General features: G+C 46.2%; 1 protein-coding gene across 1 annotated transcript in view; it reads left to right on the top strand.

Moving 5' to 3' along the window:
• BRINP1 (BMP/retinoic acid inducible neural specific 1) overlaps nucleotides 1–19,363 on the top strand; it is a 159,981-nt gene that overhangs the window by 41,055 nt on the left and 99,563 nt on the right. Inside the window, exon 2 of the mRNA XM_074362115.1 lies at nucleotides 5,824–6,091. Within this exon, the coding sequence (XP_074218216.1) occupies nucleotides 5,874–6,091 (218 nt within the window). The 5' untranslated portion in view covers nucleotides 5,824–5,873. The remainder of the gene's footprint in view (nucleotides 1–5,823; nucleotides 6,092–19,363) is intronic.

Below are 19,363 nucleotides of genomic sequence, written 5' to 3'. Positions count from 1 at the left end.
ACTGCAGGCTTATCTATAGCGCAGTTAGCTGCGGGCCCCTCGTGCTATCTGTGCGTGCTCCTCCACGCTGACCAGGGCATCTCAGTGTAGCCGTGAGCCCGTGACTCATGGGAGGTCACAGTGGGGTCAAGGACAGGGCTAGGAAATAGAACTAGCCTCTCTTTCATGGACTCTAAAACCCAGTGGCAGGAAGGTCCCTTTGTGACCCCTGAAAAAACAGCAGCTCTGAAATGCATGGTGGTGGATCTCCAGGGCTGTCTCTGGGCTGTGAGGTTGGAGAGGCGTGGCCATGAGCATGGGAACTTTCATTTGTAAGATATTTATTGTCTGTTTGTTCGTTGATTTTGAAGGGAGGAGGCGAGCGCTCAACCAGTTGTCGGGGGAGTGGATTGGGTTCTCCAAATGTTAGTAAGAACAAAGAGATGGATGAGTGACCTTCCCGGGAGGTGTCACAGAGCAGAAAAGGCTCATTCCAGCCCTGCGCTGTCCAGTGAAGCAGGCTACCATCCACATGTGTGATCGCAGAGGTTTAGCAGCCACAGTAAAACAATTAAAAAGAAAGAGGTGAAATGAATTTTAATGATATAGTTTATTTACTCCAGTACATCCCAAATAGTAATATTTCTATATATGACCAATATAAAATATCAGTGAGATGACATTCTGTTACTCTGAGTCTTTGAGATCTCGGGTAGTTTATGCTTACAGCACGTCTTCACTTGGACGAGCCACATTCTGAGCTCTTGGTAACTGCCCGTAGTCAGTGGCTCCTAACTTGGGCAGCGTAACCTCCAGTTCCAGCTCTGACGTTTACTAGCTTTGTGGTGTTGGACTAGTTACTTATCCCTTCTGGACCTCGGTTTCCCCTCCCCTCCACGTATAAAATGGGGACTGTCACCTCTCACGGGATTGTGACGAGGTCACATGTGTAAAGCCACACGTGCAGTTTCTGGCACGTAGTAAATGCTCAATTAATGAGGGTTTCCTTCCTCAGACTGACCTGCATCCTAACCAAACTGTAAGCTCTCTACAGGAGATTGAAGTCCAGCTCGGGCTCTGACTACATCCAAATGCAATCCGGTCTCACTCTTCCCTTCCCTTCCACTGATGTTTCTTTTTCCCTGAGGCTCTGCAATGCTCAGTCTTTCACTCTCTTCTGGTCTCTGCTCAAAGACGACTTCACCAGAGAAGCTCTTCCTGAACCCCTTGTGTGTGAAGCGGCAGCCTCACCCTCAATCCCCTCTTACCGGCTTTGCTTTTATTTAGAGAAATCCTCACCATCACACATAGAGTCAGTCACTGCTCGTGTGTTTATGCCTCCCAACCCAATAGCTAATCGCCCTGTTCACTATATAATTTCCAGCTAACGGGGTAGATGGATGAAAGTATTGAACATCCGCAATGCTCTGCCCTTAGCGTATGGCCCTTAGTACGGAAATGAAACACACAGCTCTTGTTTGATGAGTTCAGAGAGAGGTAACGGGCGATGGATGGTCCTTTGTGGGTCCTAAATTCTCACTCAAGTCCCTGCCACATTTGTGCTACCCTGGGCATACCCCCCCATCACTCTGCCCTCTCCCACCCCGAGACTTGTTTGATGCTACCTGCTCTTCCGGAATTCCCATTTCCTCACCTCTGTGTACTAAGACCTCACGAGCTATTTAAAGCCCTGCTCCAGTACCACCTGTTTCATAGGATCGTTTCCGGATCTCTCGGTTGAAAAACATTATCTCTGGCCTCTCTACTTCCACTGGCCTCTTCTCTTTGGCTCTAGTATTTACAACGGCATATTTCGTATTAGAATTACTCATGCCTGGGTGTACTCCCCCACCATATTTTGAATCTCTAGAGGGCAGGATGTAATTTAAGCTGGATGGGGTGAGGGTGTGGATGTAGTGCAAACCATACGCACCTTGTAATGAGATATTATGTGGGTTGGATTCCTGAATCTAATATTTAGGCCTTGTGAGCTTGGGAAAGTTATTTAGTGTCTCCAAGTCCCAAGGGGCTCACGTATTAAATAAGAGAGCTGTGTCCACCTCAAGGAAGAAACCTGTTAACATCTGGTCTGTGCTGAGTGTCTTGGCTGCTACCAAGAAAACAGACACTTTTAGATCCAAGTACACAATAGATGCTCCGTAAATATCAATCATGTGACCCTTCTGTTAACCTGAACCTCTAGTACAGTTGGTGCTAAATATGAGCTTGTTTACAGAATGGGAGCCACAGTGTCGGTCACAATAGGACAACGTTTAGGTAACATACATACGAGTCCTTGGTTTTGCCCAACAAAATATCCACTTCTGTTAAAATACACCCCTTGGAAACTTTCACTTTCATTTTCAGCCTTCTGTGGATTATTATGATTTTCTAAGGTTTCTTCCACGAAGCACTCATCTGAGATGCAGGCTGTGTCTTAGGCCTCAACTACAAAGACGGCTCAGACGCAGGGACATACACTCACTGCCCCGTGGAGGCAACATGGCGGCATGAAAACCAGGAGCCAGAAGACAGGGGTCTGACCCAGTCGGCCACTCAGTTCATGATCTTGTAAAAAAAAAGAGTTAGATTAGAGCAGAATTTAACTTCTGCATCACTGACATTTTGAGTCCAGTAGACTTTGTTGTGCGGGAGGGGCTGTCCTGTGCACTGGATGCGGTACCCACCGGATGCCAGGGGCGCCCCCTCAGTTGTGATAATCAGAGATGTCCCTTAGGGAGCAAGATGGCTGCCAGTGGGGGAGCCTTGGGTTACATCTTTCAAATTTCAGCTAATTCTCAGACTCTGGCTGAGGTCTCACGCTCTTACACACACACACACACACACACACACACACACACACACACACACACACGCTGCTGTTCCATGTATGGCCTCATTTCACTTTTGAAAGCGGTAGTGTTGTGAATTCTGCTCCCTTGCAAACAGTCTTACAGCCACGCACTTTCGCAAAGGCTCCCACCCTGCACCCACTTACAGCAGAAGCTGTGCGGAAGGGCTGTGCGGGTGACACGCTGTGACTTCCGTGCGTTGTCGCTCCCCACCGGGATCTCTGAACAATCGCCTCCGCCCCCCCGCTGGCCACTCAGGTGGGCTCCGGCAGACAGTTTTGGCAGCTGGAGCTGTTGCAGTTCCGCACTCAACATGTTCGGCTTTGTTTTAGGCTCTGAACAAAACTTCAGGCCCCAGCTCTGCCAGCCCACTCTTGTGCTCCCGGGCCTCTCTCCTTTGCCCCCGACAGCTGGGGCTTGCATTGCCAAGTAGATTTCTGGAGCTACTCGGCATAAAATGATGCAATTGGACCGCAGAGGGAAATAGCCCATTGGGTTGGAAATTCCTATCTCTCTCTTTTTGATTTTCTCTTGCTTAGCTTTACTTTCTTCCCATTTTCAGCTGGAAAAGTAGACAAAGAAAGTGTCTTGTTTCTTCATGTTTCTATATGGTTTTTACATTTGATAGAATAGTTTTGTCCTCACCATGTTTTAAAATGGTGGCCATAAAAATCTGAGATCTAGAGAGACGATATGACTGCCCCGAGTCACACAGCCACAGCCACGAGTAGAAACTGTCTTTTAAAGGTTCTTGCCACTTAAGGGCTCACAGCCCAGTGAACGAGGCGGACACGGAAACAAACAAGTGTAATAGAAGATAGTGAGCGCTAACACGCAGTTCTGTGAGGGAGCGATTAGAGCCCAGACAAGGAAGCAACCAACACTTCTTGAGAGGAAGAGAGAAAGGAAATGACCTTTGAGGACCTGACTTCAACTTGCTACTGAAGGATAAACAGGACTTGGCGGGGCAGTGGGGGCAGTATGAGCAAAGACACCCCCAGCAGGGAGTAGGTGGCCGTCATCTGTATCAGCGTTTGCCACGGTCTGTATCCCCGTCATCATGGATGCCGACTATTGAGCACTTCCTGAAAATGTTAGGCACCGCGTGGGACCCTTTACATAAACGGGGTGAAATACATCGTTTCATTCGCACACTAGTTCTGGGTGTAGGTGCTGCTGATGACCACGTGTTAGGGACCAGGAAGCTGAGACTCAGAGAAGTGAAATCCTTTGCCTGAAATGCTACTGTTTATAAGGGATGGAACCTGTATTCCAACCTGCCTTTCAGTGCAGAGTAAGATCAGCTCTTCAGGAATAAGGGGGTGGGGGGAGGCTCAGACAGCACAGTGTTAATCCAGTCAGGAGGAGGAGGATGTGATAATAAAAAGGAACTTATCCATTTTCCAAAGGCTAGGCGTGGCCTGTGGTTCCTCTTCCTTCCTTCCTTCCCACGAGAGCCCCTACCTAAGCTCTCCCTTCATCTTAAGCATTTCTCCAACATGGCAGCCCTGTACTGTGCTGCCACTCAAAAAAGAGGTGGGCAAGACCCCATCTGGTTCCTTGGCCTTTCGTTCCCCTTCTGGACACAAGGGAACCTTGAGGTTCAGAGGCACTGAGAGGTGGATCCTCCAGTTATGTTTTCCTTGGGGTAAAGGGGGCATCCCACTTACCACTGCAGAAAGGGACGCTGAAGAGTTCCACAAACTCTTCATCTGTAAGGTGGCCAACCAGAGAGTCATGATCATGGTGATTAGGTTCCTGTCTCATCGCAGAAAGAATTCAGAGGCGAGAAAGAGAGGTTAAGAAAGTGAAGTGAGGATTTATTAAGGGATGGACAGTACACTCTCAAGGGGAGAGCGGGAAGGCTCAGGTGAGCGGCTGCCCTGAGTTTCTCTGGCAAGTTAGTTACACAGAGTGTAAAAATAAATGGTGGAATATTCACCAGAGAGGGAGGGGTTTGGGGTCCTGTTCCCTGATTTCCATCCCATCTCCACCTTCCCAAAGGGAGGAGGGATTTTTGTCCTTATTTAGTCTGGATGGGAAGTGTCATGGCCTCGATGCATGGTGGGTACTTCTAATCTGCAAGGCTAATTTTATTGAAATGAGGGCATTATGAGCAAAAGGTTACATTCAGACACTGGAGAGTCCTGCCTTTTCCCACCTTTCTTTGTTGGCCTCCAGGCTGCTTGTCACTCCAAAATGTGTGGCTGCTTATCAGCCCAGAGGTTCCTGCTTGTCTTTGTTTGCCCAGGGAGCCCAGGTGTTTACATGATGTGTGGTCTCCTGTATTTGGCCTGTGCCCTCTTTTTTGCCCAATTCCTGCTGTTTGGCTGCGTCCCCATTTCTCTGCTTGTATCTAGCGATCTGCTTGCCCTGAGACTTTGTGCAGCCACCTGATAGTGCAAACACAATGCGTGTGCTCAGTGGGTCCGTGTCTGTGTGAGAAGAGGAGAGAAAGGAATTCTCATTAACTGAGTCCCTGTTACGAGATTCGGGTTGTTTGCGAAGATAGCAGAGGGCGGACACTGGAGTTCTGTCTCCAGGTTCCTTCCTGGCTGTATGACACTGTTTCTGCATACGTTCATTTCACTCATTCTTTCAACACGGATGCCTTGAATATCTACGATGTGCCAAGTGCCAAGATAAAGGCACTTACGACCGTCCTCTATTTTGCATCCCTAAGAGGTGAAACAGTCTGTACACGTTCACGCATGTTCACACAACACGTGGACAACGAAGGAGCCTGGGGATCCATAGGTGCCCTGCTCTTAACCAGAAACCGCGCTGACTGTTGTAAACCCTGCCCCACCCTACTGATGTAAGGTGTTATGATGAAGGCTTGTGTTAGCAGCATTTTAAAAATTTCCCTTTGTCTTTCTCTCTCTTCCTTTTATTTTGCTTCCCCTCCCCTTTTTTCTCCCTCTTTTGCTTCCTGTTTCTTTCTCTCGCTCTTTTTTTTTTTTTTTTTTTTTTTTAATTCTTTTCTCCCCAGGACTCCACAGAATGGAGCAAGAATGAGAGGAAAAAGGCCGGCAGAAAAGCATGAACTGGAGGTTTGTTGAGCTCCTCTACTTCCTGTTTGTATGGGGCCGTATCTCAGTGCAGCCCTCCCACCAGGAACCAGTTGGGACAGACCAACATGTCTCCAAGGAATTTGATTGGCTTATTTCAGACAGGGGGCCTTTCCACCACTCCAGGAGCTACCTTTCCTTTGTGGAAAGACACCGTCAGGGATTTACAACCCGATATAAAATATACAGGTAAGATCTGGGCTCAGCTAACCCTTGCCTTTCATTCCTTGAGTGCTTTTTGCGGGGTCCTGCATTGGCATGGACCTTGCTGGATGGAAGAGTGCCTGGGCCAAGGGTGTTATGCATGCTTTCATTTGTAATTAATTGATCAACTAATGAATTTATTAATTTGCATTACATCGCACAAGAGAGTAGCAATGACAAGGAGAGCGTGAATAGCTAATTTTTTTTTGAGTACTTACTGTGCGCTGGGAGTGGTGCTTAGTTCTCTGTGTGCAGGATCTCATTTAAGCCTTATAAGAACCATCAGAGCTAGGTCCTATTTGTCTTCTCTACTTTATAAATGAGGTAACTGAGCTTCAGCTAAGCGAAATCACTTGTCTAAAGTCATAGTCAGTGAGTGGTGGGACTGGGAGTCAAACCCTGTTCATTGGGATTCACAGGCACAGTGTTTTCAGTCCCTTACGTCAGGTGTAGGCAGTGTTGTTTTGCGATGCTATTGATAAACCAATCCTACACAAACATATCCACACATTTGGCAACAAGCAGGGACATTCAAGGAGCAACTCTTTCTTGAGGAAGTCTGAGCAGTTTTGGGCCGATTGGAATCCTACTCGTCCAAAAAGGACTTAGCCCAAAATTTGGCCAAGTCCCTTTTTGAAACCTTCTTAGCCTCTCCCCACTCCACGCCATCACCCTCTCTTTGATGTTTCCACAGCTCTGTACACTTATCCCTCTTTAGTTGTCAACCATTTGGAATTAGAGTGCATTCTTGTACATCCTTCTCACCTAACTGGAAGCTCCATGAGGCCAGGACTTCCATAAGATTCATTTCTGGATCCCCAGAGCGATTTTTTATTCTGCTTTATAAGCACGCAAACAATATTGTGGACTTCAGTTGGAGAATGCAGAAATCTCTAGAGCTGTAGTCGTGGTCTTGAGGTCAGAGAAGAAAGTCAAACTCTAGTACTTCTGAGCCAATTAGAATAGGAGAGCGAGGAAGCATGGTGGAGGAAAGAATCCTAACCTGCAGCCAGGAAGCCATGAATTCAGGCCGTAAGTCTTCTACGTATTCAACATGAACATGGGCATGTCTCCTTTGCACATTGTGTGACATTGTGCACTGGGGGTGGATGATTCACGAAATCACAATCAGTTGCAAATGCCTGTGATGCTGGGTGAAATATTCAAACCCTAGTTTGAAAGTTGGCCCTCTAGTGATTGTGGTCTTGGCAATGGTTCCATCTGTGCAAGATGAACTTTCTGTGAACCTTGAAGACTGGTAAATAATCAGAGAGTGATGCGGGAAATGTGCTCCGGGCATGATGACCAGCAGGAAGACAGGGGGAAATGAATATGGGGTGTGTAGGAAAAAGAGAAAAAGCCCAAGGATGAGAAATATAAGACATTTTTTTCTTTCACAAGAGAAGAATCTCGGAATTCCAAAGATACGATTATTGACTTAATGGGTTACCCCTTGGCAGAGCTATTCCTAAGCCCACCCAAGAACCATAGTTACCTACTTAGCTTAAAATTTAGATCCTTGACATTGTTTCTGGCCATTGCTGTGTGTGAACAGGCCTAAACCAAGTCTGGGTGCTCACTGATTACTCCACAGAACACGCACATACCTGAAGTCCCTGGGCCTCGGAAAGATGCAGGCTTGAGATGCTGGATTTAGGGGAACAGAAGAATAAAGGTCTAGATTTCTTACTCTGTTGGTGTTTTGTCAGCTAATAACATCCTCTTGGCTTTATATGTGGCTTCCTCTGACACTTGAGCCTCCTGAGGACACTTTAAGGTTGGGAGGACGAGGGCCCATATTCCCATTTTCAAGATCAGGAGAGAAGTGACTGGGATAGTTCCGTAGCCAAGGAAAGGTGGAGCCTGGACTGGAAACAGAGTCTGATGATGAGTTTGCCAGCACTACAGGCATCCATTCATTGTTTACAAACGTATCTTAGCAACTATTGTGTGCCTGGCCCTGGGGTTGGCACTGGAAAAAAGTTGGCTTGAAGACAAGCAGTCATAATAGGACATGGTGAGGGCCCTACCGGGGTGTTATAAGGGAGCCCTTGTGCACGTTAGATGATTGCTGTGTCCTCGTGATTGCTGTTGAAGCGACGTATACTTAAATGGATACCCAGGGTTGAACTGCAGATGCAGAATTCTCCACACTGGTAGCCTTTTTTGAACACTTTGGATGCGCCATGAAGGGAGGGCATTCGATTCTCACGACATCCTCTCTGAGGCTGAGCAATGCTAGAAAACCAGGACACGGGGAGGTCGACTGCATGGCCCTCGCTCATCCATCGCTAAGGAGTGGAGCTGGGGCCCAAACACTGATGCATCTGACCCCAGAGTCCTCCTTTCAACCACTGAGCTACGTGTCCCCGCTCCCCCACCCCCGCCCCAGCATGGCTTCCAAATGTAGAGCGTTTCGGGGCTCTGAAAGGGCTCGTACGAAGGTTTTCCCTCCCAACCTCTCTGTAAACATTTTGGGGGGAGGTTTAGAAAAGATGAGAAGTAAAAAGTTGCTAATGAGTTTGGGGTCAGGACATCTGGGTCCTCGGTCCAGCTCTCCAGGCTCTGGTCTTGTGACGGTAGGCCAGCTTCCTCCCCCCCACCAGATGCCACGTTCCTCATCTATCAAATGACAGGCTTGATGTGGATCAGTGCTTTGCTTTTTGAAATCTTGAGGATGGATGAAAGAAGACATAGAAGTCACAGTAGTACAGGGAGGCGGGGGTGATCCGGCAGGACCCCAGGCCTCACACAGCCCTTCTGCCGAAGAAGGTTTGCACCTGCTTTTGTGTTCAGATTTCACCCATGCTTTTCTCTGGAAGCCACTGCTAACACAAAGTTTACAATCATCCACCAAGCGGATTTCTAAGGTCCTTTCTAGCTCTAAAATTAAGTGTAAGATTAAACCAAGGTCACATGGTTAATTAAATAGTGGAGTTTAACCCAGAAGTCAGGCCCCTGGTCATCTAGTTATTCCTTCCTTCCTTTATTTAATCCTCAAATAATTATTAAGCACCAGTTCCAGGCCCAGCGCTGTGTTCAAGGCAGATGACACAATGGTGAGTAAAACAAACACGGTCCTTGCTCCCACAGGATCGCATTAATTAAACACACACACAAGTGCTCTAAAAGAAAAAGTGCAGGACAGACATCACTGGGGGATCATAAGCATTGATTTGGAACCTATTATGTGCAAAGGTTAGGTGGGGCGCCTCTTTACCTGGACACACATACAAATAGAAGCTCAGAGAGGTGTACTCATCTGGACCAGGTTCAGACCAGAGCAAAAGCCAGCCAGAAAGTGTTCACTGGGGCAGCTGTCAACTGACATTTTGTCTTCACCGCTTTGCTGACACACTAAGGCATGTCCACACGTGATTTCTCGTGTGTCTTCCTGTGTACTGGCCTGGATGGAGCACATTAGAAACTTGACATTTGCATCACAAAAGAAAGGCTTTACTACCAGAACGTGCCAGATTGTCTGATGCCTTTCTGAAATGTCTTAGAACTCCAGCTTCGGCCAGGTCCCCTGACCTTAAGACCCAGGCTGGGACCCAGAGTGATCTGGGAGGAAGTCTTCCCCTCCTCACTTAAGTGGGTTCGGGCCATCTCTGTCCTCAGGCATAAGCAGGCAGTCTGGCTTCGGCTCATGGAGTCTTGGTAGGGAGCCAGTGCCCCTGGCCATGACGAGAACCTTTCAAATTAAATCCCAGCATAAGTCTTCTCCTGTGTGGCTTCACAAACTGAGCAATAATGTGTGCACAAACAGTAGTGTGGGTGCCCGAGGTTCATGCTCTGTCGCTCATAAGTCTGAGCAGACGCACAGAGGCTGGGGGAGTTCTCGGCTCTGGAATCCAATCCACTAGGGGGCAGCGGCAGCCTCACTGATCTTGGAGGCTGAGAATCTGGGTGCTGGCTCAGCTCGCCTGCCTCCCAGATGTGTGATTTTGGCCAAGTCATGGTACTTCTTTGAGTTCTTGTTTTCTCATCTGTAAAATGGGAATATTTGCTAAGATAGTCTCCAAGTTCCTTTCCTTCCCTGAAATTCTGTGATTCCGTGAAATGTTGTCATTTGAAATTACAGCATGGAGTACTGGAGAGGACTCTGGACTTGGAGTCTGGAGGCTCAAGTTATTCTTTTTTTTAATTAAAAATTTTTTTTTATTCTGGAACCACTTTCTAAATTTCTCATCCCTGGGCAGATTTATTCGTGCATCATTCACTCATTCATCCATCCATTGCTTTAGAACTTAACGCCAATCATATTCTGTAAACTGCTGTGATTTGGTAATACAGAGATGACCAAAGGAAAACAGTAAAACTCATATACATACACACCCCCCGACACACACACCCACGACCTGCAGTGTCCATCTCCTCCTTCACCAAGCTCAGAGATGGGGGTGGAAGACTCAGGGAAAAAAGAGAGAGAAAGCCAACAATTGTCATTCTGCAGATAGGTATGGATAATAACTGCTCAGATATTCTGCATTCTTCTCCGTAGACAGGGCTGATGGCATCTGTCCTACCTACCTGTTTAGATGAGGTCAGCTTGATGTGATGCTTTGTAAAACTTAAATGTTCTTAGATCTGGAGATTTTTTTCCATTAAGGTTCTAAATCATTATTCCGATAAAATTTTCACTTTCTGTTAAGCCCATACATATATTAATTGCTAAATACTCACCTCCATTCTGTGAGGGAAATACTAGTCTTGTCCATATTCCCAGTGAGGAAACTAAGGTACCTAGTGATGAAGGAGATGGTTCACATCACATGTCTGGGAAGCAGCCGAGTTAGGAAGCAAAAGCAGGGCTCGGAGACTTCACAGCCTGAGCCCTGAACTCTGTTTGGTCATAACCCTCTCTCAGTTCTTACTTACTTAGTTTATGACCAAATATGGAGAGGTTTCCCAAATATGGAGAGGTTTCCGTTGACCATGAGCAAGGTGTAACCTCTCTGAGACTTAGTTTCCTCATCTGTGAAATGGAAACAATATTAAACGCCTTGAGTCATTGTGGCCAGAAGTAACTTAGCTATCAAGCAAACAGAGCTTGGAATTTTGCACAAATGCCGTTCCCTCCATGACCTCAGAGAGCTGGTTGTGTTACCAGAAATGATTCCTTTTCTTCTCATGATAATTTGAAAGTCACTTTGGTCCAAAGAGTGTTTCCTGTGTTCCCACCGCCTTTTGGGGTTTTACTTTTCTGTTTATCTTTTCCTGACTTGGGGACCATCAGTAGTTGCTGTCAATTTGGCAGTTATTCCAGAGGTGAATTTAAAAGGAGAATTGCGGTACCCTTTGTAAGCTTTGGTTTCGGAGAGTCGGGGAAGGGGAGGCGGGACCCCGATGATGACGGTCACTGTGCCACAAAAGGTGGTTTCCTATTGAGTGATTTCCCCTCCAGGTTTCAGAGCAAGTGGTTTGTGGCTTATGGTGTACCTTCCTTTGAGCCTTGAATAAGTACCTGAAAGTTGAGTGTAAATCAAATATTGGTAAACCAAGTCTGATTGCCTAACTGGCATATTTATTTCAGAGTTGCGTGAATCTTAGTTCTAATCCACTACCTTGGTGGTTCCTTCACGTGTTTCACAAAAATAGATGTAGTAGGTTTTGTGGTAAAGCTGCTTCACTAAATGCATGGGGCTGGGTGGATGGTTCTACTGACATGAATGAGATGTGGTCCTGGTCCAGAGATCATTCAAGGGTATATCTTGGGCACCTAGGTTTGCTGGTTGCTGTACACAGGATAGTTGATGCTGTATCTGTATCAGGTAGACAGGTCTCTGCTTTTGAGGAGCTTACAGACATGAGGTGGTGAGAGAGAAGTCCACCACGCCACCGTTAGGATGCTTGTGGTTGAACTTGAAAGAAAACCGCCAAGCTCTGGATTCCAGATAGAACCTTGATATCACATGGTATCTCTTAGTGTGGCAAAAATTAGTTGAAATCAGTATTTCTTGAAGTATATGACATGGAACTCTGGTTCAGTGCAATGTTAAAAAATGTTTTCCAGATAAAACTTAAGGTGGTGATTATCAATCAGGGGTGGTTTTGCTTCCAAATGGGACATTTGGAAATGTCAGGGGTGGGGGCAGGTGTTATTGGCATCTGATGGTTAGAGCCAGGGATGAGGGAGACTGCTGAACATCCTAGGATGAGGAGACAGCCTTCTGCAGCAAAGAATTAGCTGGCTCACAATGCCAGTAGCATAGAGGTTGAGAAACCTTGCTCTGGAGCAAGTATTTTGGGGGAAAAAAAAAACACGGAAAAGGGATGATGGGAATGATATTAGGATAAATGGTCTTAGATTTTGGTCATCGTGAGTTTGAGTTGGAATGGCGGAAATACAGGCCCCAACCAGTGCAACGGCTGGGTTCCCAAAAAGTCTGGCTGCAGGACCAAAGGGGAAGGGATTTTCCATGTTTTTAGGCATGATCTCAGACCAGGGGGGCAGTTGATGCATTAAGGAAGGTGAATCAGTTTTTGTGTCCTGCTGCAGAAAAGTAGCATTTAAAGCAAACTAGTGCTCTACTCCGGAAATAAAAAGCCTCCATCCCTCCAGGAGTTCTGGGAGATTTGGTGACCTTGTCCGCTGACTGCAGTATGCCTACCTTGGGAGCTGAGACGTTGAGACATCACTGTTAAAACCAGCCTGGACAAAGTGCCTTTACCTACTTTCTCTTCCTTTAAGAGCATGCCAAGTGGGCTCAAAAGAAGACGAGACTCGGACGCTGTCCCATGTTTGCCCTTGTCAATTTCAGCCACTTAGAGCCTTTGCCCCGACCTTTTCCTTCATTTAGCCCAAATTTCCGGTCAAGCTCTCCCTGAATAGAGACGGACGAGGAGGGATAGCCAGCAAACATCCTCCAGGCCACTTGGTGTCAATTCAGAGATAATCTTCGATTATTTAAAATTGATCTTCCACTTCCAAGACCAATAGCTTTATTGCTACCAAATTGCTGCCTTTGCTGCACTTTACCTCTTTGCTCCCACGTTATTACTGAACTGACTTTTGTGAGCTGCAGACCTTTCTTTGCTGCAGTCTCTGTAGAGCAATTGTCCAGCTTTAGTCAGGAGCAGTGTCTGAAAATGGACTGGCTTTTGCACACCTCCCTCAAAAGGACAGACTGACACAGGGTCTTTAAACTGACGTCAAATATGGCGATTGTTAAGACTGCGGGAATTAGGCGGATAATGAAGACAAGCCCTTGGGGCTTCAGACTCTGTGCCCCAAATCTTGGCCAGGGAAGAAAGAAAGGGATGGGATCCATGGTCTGGAGCACCTGCCACTCATTCATTCCTTGAAGTATGTTTACCGATCTCCAGATTCCCACTGACCAGGTTCAGCAACAGCTCCCTGGAGACATGGAGAGAAAAGACTTGATCCCTGACCTCAAGGAACTCAACGTCTCTTGGGGAAAATAGATTGACAGGCAAATCACCCCACTGCCATTTGCTAAGTTCCCTGATTGATCAATAACCTGGGTGCTGTGTTTGGGAGTGGGGAGAGGAACTGCCCTTGGCATTGGGATCATGAATCTGGGGAAGGATACGTGAAAAAGACAAGTCTAGGCAGGCACCCTAGAGGGAGGGGTACCAGAGTCAGTCTCCAAGGAGGCTTAGGATGTTATAGGAAGGTGGTGGAGAGAAAAGCACCCAGGCAGGTGGAACAGCGCCTGCAAAGGCAGGGAGGCAGAAGAAAGCCTGGACCTCCAAGTCTTTGTGTGTGAGTGTGTTTTGAGTAACGCAACGGTCTCCTCTTACCCAAAGTTTCACGTTCAGTGGTTTCAGTTACTCACAGTCAACCACAGTCCAAAAACATTAAATGGAAAACTGCCAGAAATAATTCAAAAATTTTAAATTGCACGCCGCTCTGAGGAGCACGGTGAAATCTCGCACTGTCCAGCTCTGTCCCTCCCGAGACCTGAATTGTCCCTTTGTCCAGTGGAATCCCCTCCTGTTAGTCAGTAGCCATCTTGGTTATCAGATCAGCTGTCTTGGAATCTCAGTGCTGTGTTCAAGGAACCCTTATTTGACTTAATAATGGCCCCCAGGTGCAAGTGTGGTGATGCTGGCAATTCAAATATGTCATAGAGACACGGTGAAGTGCTTCCTTTCAGTGAAAAGGTGAAAGTTCTCAACTTAATACAGAAAGAAGAAGAATCATATGCCGAGGTTGCTAAGATTTATGGTAAGAAAGAATCTTCCATCCATGAAATTGTGAGGAAGGAAAAAAAAGAGGTTCGTGCTAGCTTTGCTGTTGAAATTTAAACTGCAAAAGTGATGGCCAGAGTGCATGACAAATGCTTAGTTAAGTTGGAAAAGGCATTACTTTTGGATCATAAGATATTGATAGAGAAAGAAAGGGGGAGGGACCATATTCATATAACTTTATTATAATATATTATTATAATTGTTCTATTTTATTATTAGTTATTATTGTTACTCTCTTACTGTAGTTTATATATCAAACTTTATCAAAGGTATATAAGCATAGGAAAAAAGGCATAGTATATAATATATAGTGTTGCATACTGTCCATGGTTTCAGGGGGTACTCCTGCAGTGATGGTAGGAAATAAGGCTGGATGGGAGCTGAGAGCCAAAAACGAAAGGAATTTAGGATGGCAAATTGATTTCAAGCAACCTTCAAACTCTCGTTAATTGTCAGAGTGTTAGTACGTATCTCTTTAGAGCAGTGGTTTTTGTTCGTTTTGTTTTTACACTTCTTGACCTAACTCATGCTAAAAAATACATTTTACATGGACACTTAATAAACCTAGAGATATCAAGATATGTCATTGAAATGGAAACTCATGGAAAAAAAAAGAAAATCTTAAACCTTCCTCCCTGCAATGCATCTTGATATTTCTGCTCTATTCTCTTCTAATATAATCTATTCCCTTCTGATTTGTTTATTTTTAAAAAATGCTGGTGCCTACCAGCAAAATTGATTTCCACCTCCACGAATGGGGCGGGCCTTGCAGTTTGAAAAACACTGACGTTGAGTCTCTGTTGTGGCTACATTTTGGCTCAGAGGAAAGTTGTGCTATGCTGGATGAGCAGAGTTTGCCGTGGGTTCAGGTTAAGCAGGTTAGAACCTGGTGCCTTATCTGAGGGGCAACAGAAAAACAAGAACAGTTTGCAACCTGAGATTGACACGGTCTGCTTTTACATTTAGAAACACTGCTCTGGCTGCAGCGTGAGGAATGCGTGGAAGGGAGTAAGAGAGAAGGATTGGAAAGCTGTGGAAGGGATTCAGGGAAGAGGGAGGGCACTGGAGCCAAGACAAAGTTGATAAAGATGAAGTTCACTAACCAAGTGCCACTCAGGTCCACCAACAGAGATGCTTCAGACCAACCCGGGCTGCATCCGGGCATACCTGCCCCAGTTCCGTTCCCGGCACCCTGTGGCAGGATGCATTCTTTACTGGAGAGTTCTCCAGCTGCTGGATGCCTTTGTGTCTCTTAGGACAGGAACCAGAACTCCGAGGTTTCTGCCTCCGGGCTATTTCTTTATTTCTCAAGTCCTTCCTTCTGGGCATGAGAATGACTGGGTCTCATTAGCAGTGGATTCCCAGACTGGCTGGAGGAAGGCTTTGCATCTGGCCCTATATCTGCACCTGACTTGTCTTCTATGGAAACTTCCAGCCACAAGTCAGCATCTCAGCCGATGCGAACCCTAAAACAGCCGCTAAAGCTTCGTGGTGCAGAGCGAGTCTTTAGGCTCAGGCAGACCTTGGTGGAAATCTTGGCTCTGTTGCTTCTTACCCATGAGATCCTGGTGTGTTACTTAAACTTTCTGAACCTCAGTTTCTCCACTTGTAAAACAGGGATACATTCTAAGATTGTTGTGAAGATTTAAAAAGATAACAAACGGTCCCATTTAGCAGAGAGCAAGTGTTTGAGGACTGGTCACTGAAACAAATTACCCTTTTGTGTTTGAAGCACTCATACCTGGAAATTCAACCGTAAAACTCTGAGAAGGCTTGCAGGAGACCTCCAACCATCAGAGGGGTGCTTGACTTCTGTGCACTGTGGCCTAGGTGCTCAAGAAGGCAGCATAGCCCCATTCTGATACTAAGAAGACACTTGGTAGGAGGGAAATATGGAAAGAGAACCACAGAGAGAAAGATTTCTGACACCGCGGCACACGTGGCAGGAATCTACTGCCTATGCACTGGCAAAGTATTCTTAAGTGATCAGCATGAGTTGATTCATGGAAACAGTCCACGTCCCATGATTTGCAAGCATCTAATTTATTAATCAGCTCAGGTGATGGGAGCAGTCTGGGACATCTCATCTTCCAGGTCCCGCTGCGCCGTGCCTGCCAGGTTGTCTTCCATGTGGATGGCTCAGGAGACATTGGTCCCCCAGGGATGGCTTCTCACCCAAACACCTTCACCGCAATCACCAGCTACAGGAGGCGCTGGGTGTGTGCCCGTGGTGGGGGTAAGTCTGCTTTGCCTCAAACCACAGCCTTGTTGACAGAAGGCCAGCGACCTCCAGCCCTGAGCACTTGTGACAGCCTCTCTGTGACTCTAGTGTGACACCTGGCTTTCTACCACATTGATGGGGGAGTGTGGCTCGTGTGAGAAAAAGAGGTTGCGTATAAATGATATGGAGGTCCGCACTACTGAATGGTTTGGGACTGTCTGATTTGGAAAGGAACTGCTCACCTGGGCGTTAATTCAGCCTATATTTGTTGAGTCCCTATCATGTGCAGGGACTGCGTTAGCCTCTAATGACACCAAAGCCTTACTGATCTGTGCCCTCAAGGGCGCTAAACGTAGCTGGGGAGAGACAGACAGTAAACAACGCAATTGCTACCTCTGATGGGGAGTGCAGGGAAAGAAGCAAGAAATGAAGTCTTAGGGCAAAGAAAGGGCACTGAAGTTAGTCTTGCAAGATTAAGAGAGGCTTTAAAGGAGAAAAAAAAAAGCTTTTTTTTTTTTTTTTTTAATTAAGATCTGGATGAAGGAGTTAGGCAAAGGAAGGTAGAGAGCACTGTGTGTGTGTGTGTGTGTGTGTGTGTGTGTGTGTGTGTGTGTGTGTGTGTTTTGAGGGGCAGACTTGTTCTGGGACCTGCAGGTGAATCGGTGTGAGTGAGTGATAGGCAGAGAAATGTTAGCATGCAGGCCAGAGAAATCAGACGGGGGTCAGGTCGCGAACCTCTGTGGCTGTTGTGTAAAAAGACTTTGAACTTTTATACCCTAAAGTGGTGATCCTGTGCTTTTTTATTTCAAGATGCTCTTAAAGCCTCAGTGATTTTTATCTCCCTAGGTCAGAGAAATCTAATAATTCTGTTTATTAAGTAGTTATAGCCAAATAACTAAATTGAAGTACCTGCATCCGCAAAGGTTTAGTGGCCGTGTGGAAAATAATACATGCAACTCTAAGGAAAAAGCGGTATTTTTATTTTATCCTGAAATAACCACAGGTACCACTTCTCAAATCTTGCAGCCACCCTCCTTTCCTGTCCCTCATTAATCTTTCTGCAGTTTGTAATTGGACCAACTGCCAACAACGCACCTTGACAAAGATGTGCCATTATTGAAGGGAAAGGAATGTAGTGTGTCTTCACATTGAAGCTGTGAACTACCTCAAGGTAGTGGTTTTTCTGATGCTCAATAAATATCAAGTATCCCTTATTTCCCTTGAATATTAAAAGTATCCCGCTGTGCTCCTGTGAGTTTGCTTTGGTTCTCTGCAGGGTCTCCATCACACAATCTAGGAACCAGGTTCTAAGGACAGTAGAGAGCTCTTTAGAGGATTGTTCCCAGAAGCGAAGCATGCTAAGGTCGTCATCTTAGAAAGAGCACTCCTGCTAAAATGGAGAGAATGGGTGGATAGGGGAAGTTGGGAGAGGGTGCAGAACGTATGGCAGGAAAACAGAGTGCTGTGGCCCCCAGCCACGTGAGAAAGGGGAGTGTCTCGGACAGAAGTAGCATCGATGGAGATTCGAGATATATTTTATATTTTAAAATAATTATAGATTGGCAAGAAGTTGCAAAGACAGTATAGAGCGATCCCACGTGCCCTTTGTTGTGGGATTCCTCACAAAAAAGAATTTACCAAAGAGAAAGATGAAGATAGAAAAGGAGTTTATTAGATACGCTGCTGTAGGCAACAGTGGGCCACAGAACAGAGGTGTCTGTGCACCCCGGGGGTCGGGTCGGTTGCTGGGTTCTTTTATAAAGGAGGGTACCCCTTAACTTCTTGTGCTTACATGACACTGGGCACAAAGAGGGTCGCGAGGTGCATGATCAGCTCGTGCACAATTCTCTGATTTGATGTTGAGGTGACAGGGAAGGGAGGGGGTCTTGAAAGCGTAGGACTAGTGATTTTGGTAGGGGGTTGTGACCCGTCGTGGTGACAGGCATCCGGGCATTGTAAGGTTGATCATTAGTTAGTTCAGCTAAGGCAGGTAGGCAGTAAGAAAGGAATGTTCTTTATTATCTGTAAAAGGCAGCAACCTGACACCTGAGGGGCCTTGGAGCAAGAATCTGCCAGCTGTCTGTGGACCCCACACCCTTCACCTGTTTCCCCCAGTGGTTGCATCTTATATAACCATAACATTATCAAAACCAGAAGATTGACATTGGTACCTGGTGTGCGTGTGGTCTGTGCCATTTTATCGCGTGTGTAAATTCACGCAGCCACCACCACCATCAAGATACAGAACGGCTTCATCACCTCAAAGAGTTCCCTTGTGCCCTCTCCTTGGAGTCACACACACCTCCTTGTTCCCATCATTCCTAACCCTTGTTCCCATCGTTCCCATCGTTCCGAGCAGCCACTAATTTGTTTCCTTTCTCTGTAATTGCGTCATTGCAAGAACGACATGTAAGAGACATCTCAACCTGAGATACTTTAAGGAGACAGAATTATCAGGGTTTGAACATGAAGGTTGAGAGGGAAGACTCAAGAAACAAAGTACTTAGTAAGATCATACCTTAAGTGATGGATCATTGGATGTAGGTTAGGCTGGGTGGGTGGTGGTACTTGTCATCAAGGTAGAGAGCCTTGGAAGGCATGGAGACTTTTGGGGGATCAGGTGTATTTGAATATGATGAGTCAGCTTTGGAAAAGTGGAATTTAAACTACCTGGAACATTCAAATAGAGATTCGGTAGGCAGTTGTTTTATAAATGGTTGTGATCCTCAAAAGAGAGTGCTTGGTTAAAAAAAATACAGTGTTCAGAGTCATCAGGTTACCAAAGAAGACATCTACCAGTGGCCTGGGAGGAGAATCAG

This window comes from Camelus bactrianus, chromosome 4 (assembly GCF_048773025.1).
Source record: "Camelus bactrianus isolate YW-2024 breed Bactrian camel chromosome 4, ASM4877302v1, whole genome shotgun sequence".
NCBI classification, from domain to species: Eukaryota; Metazoa; Chordata; class Mammalia; order Artiodactyla; family Camelidae; genus Camelus; species Camelus bactrianus.
The sequence above is the reverse complement of the archived record's forward strand: the minus strand, read 5'-3'. Positions and strand labels throughout refer to the sequence as shown.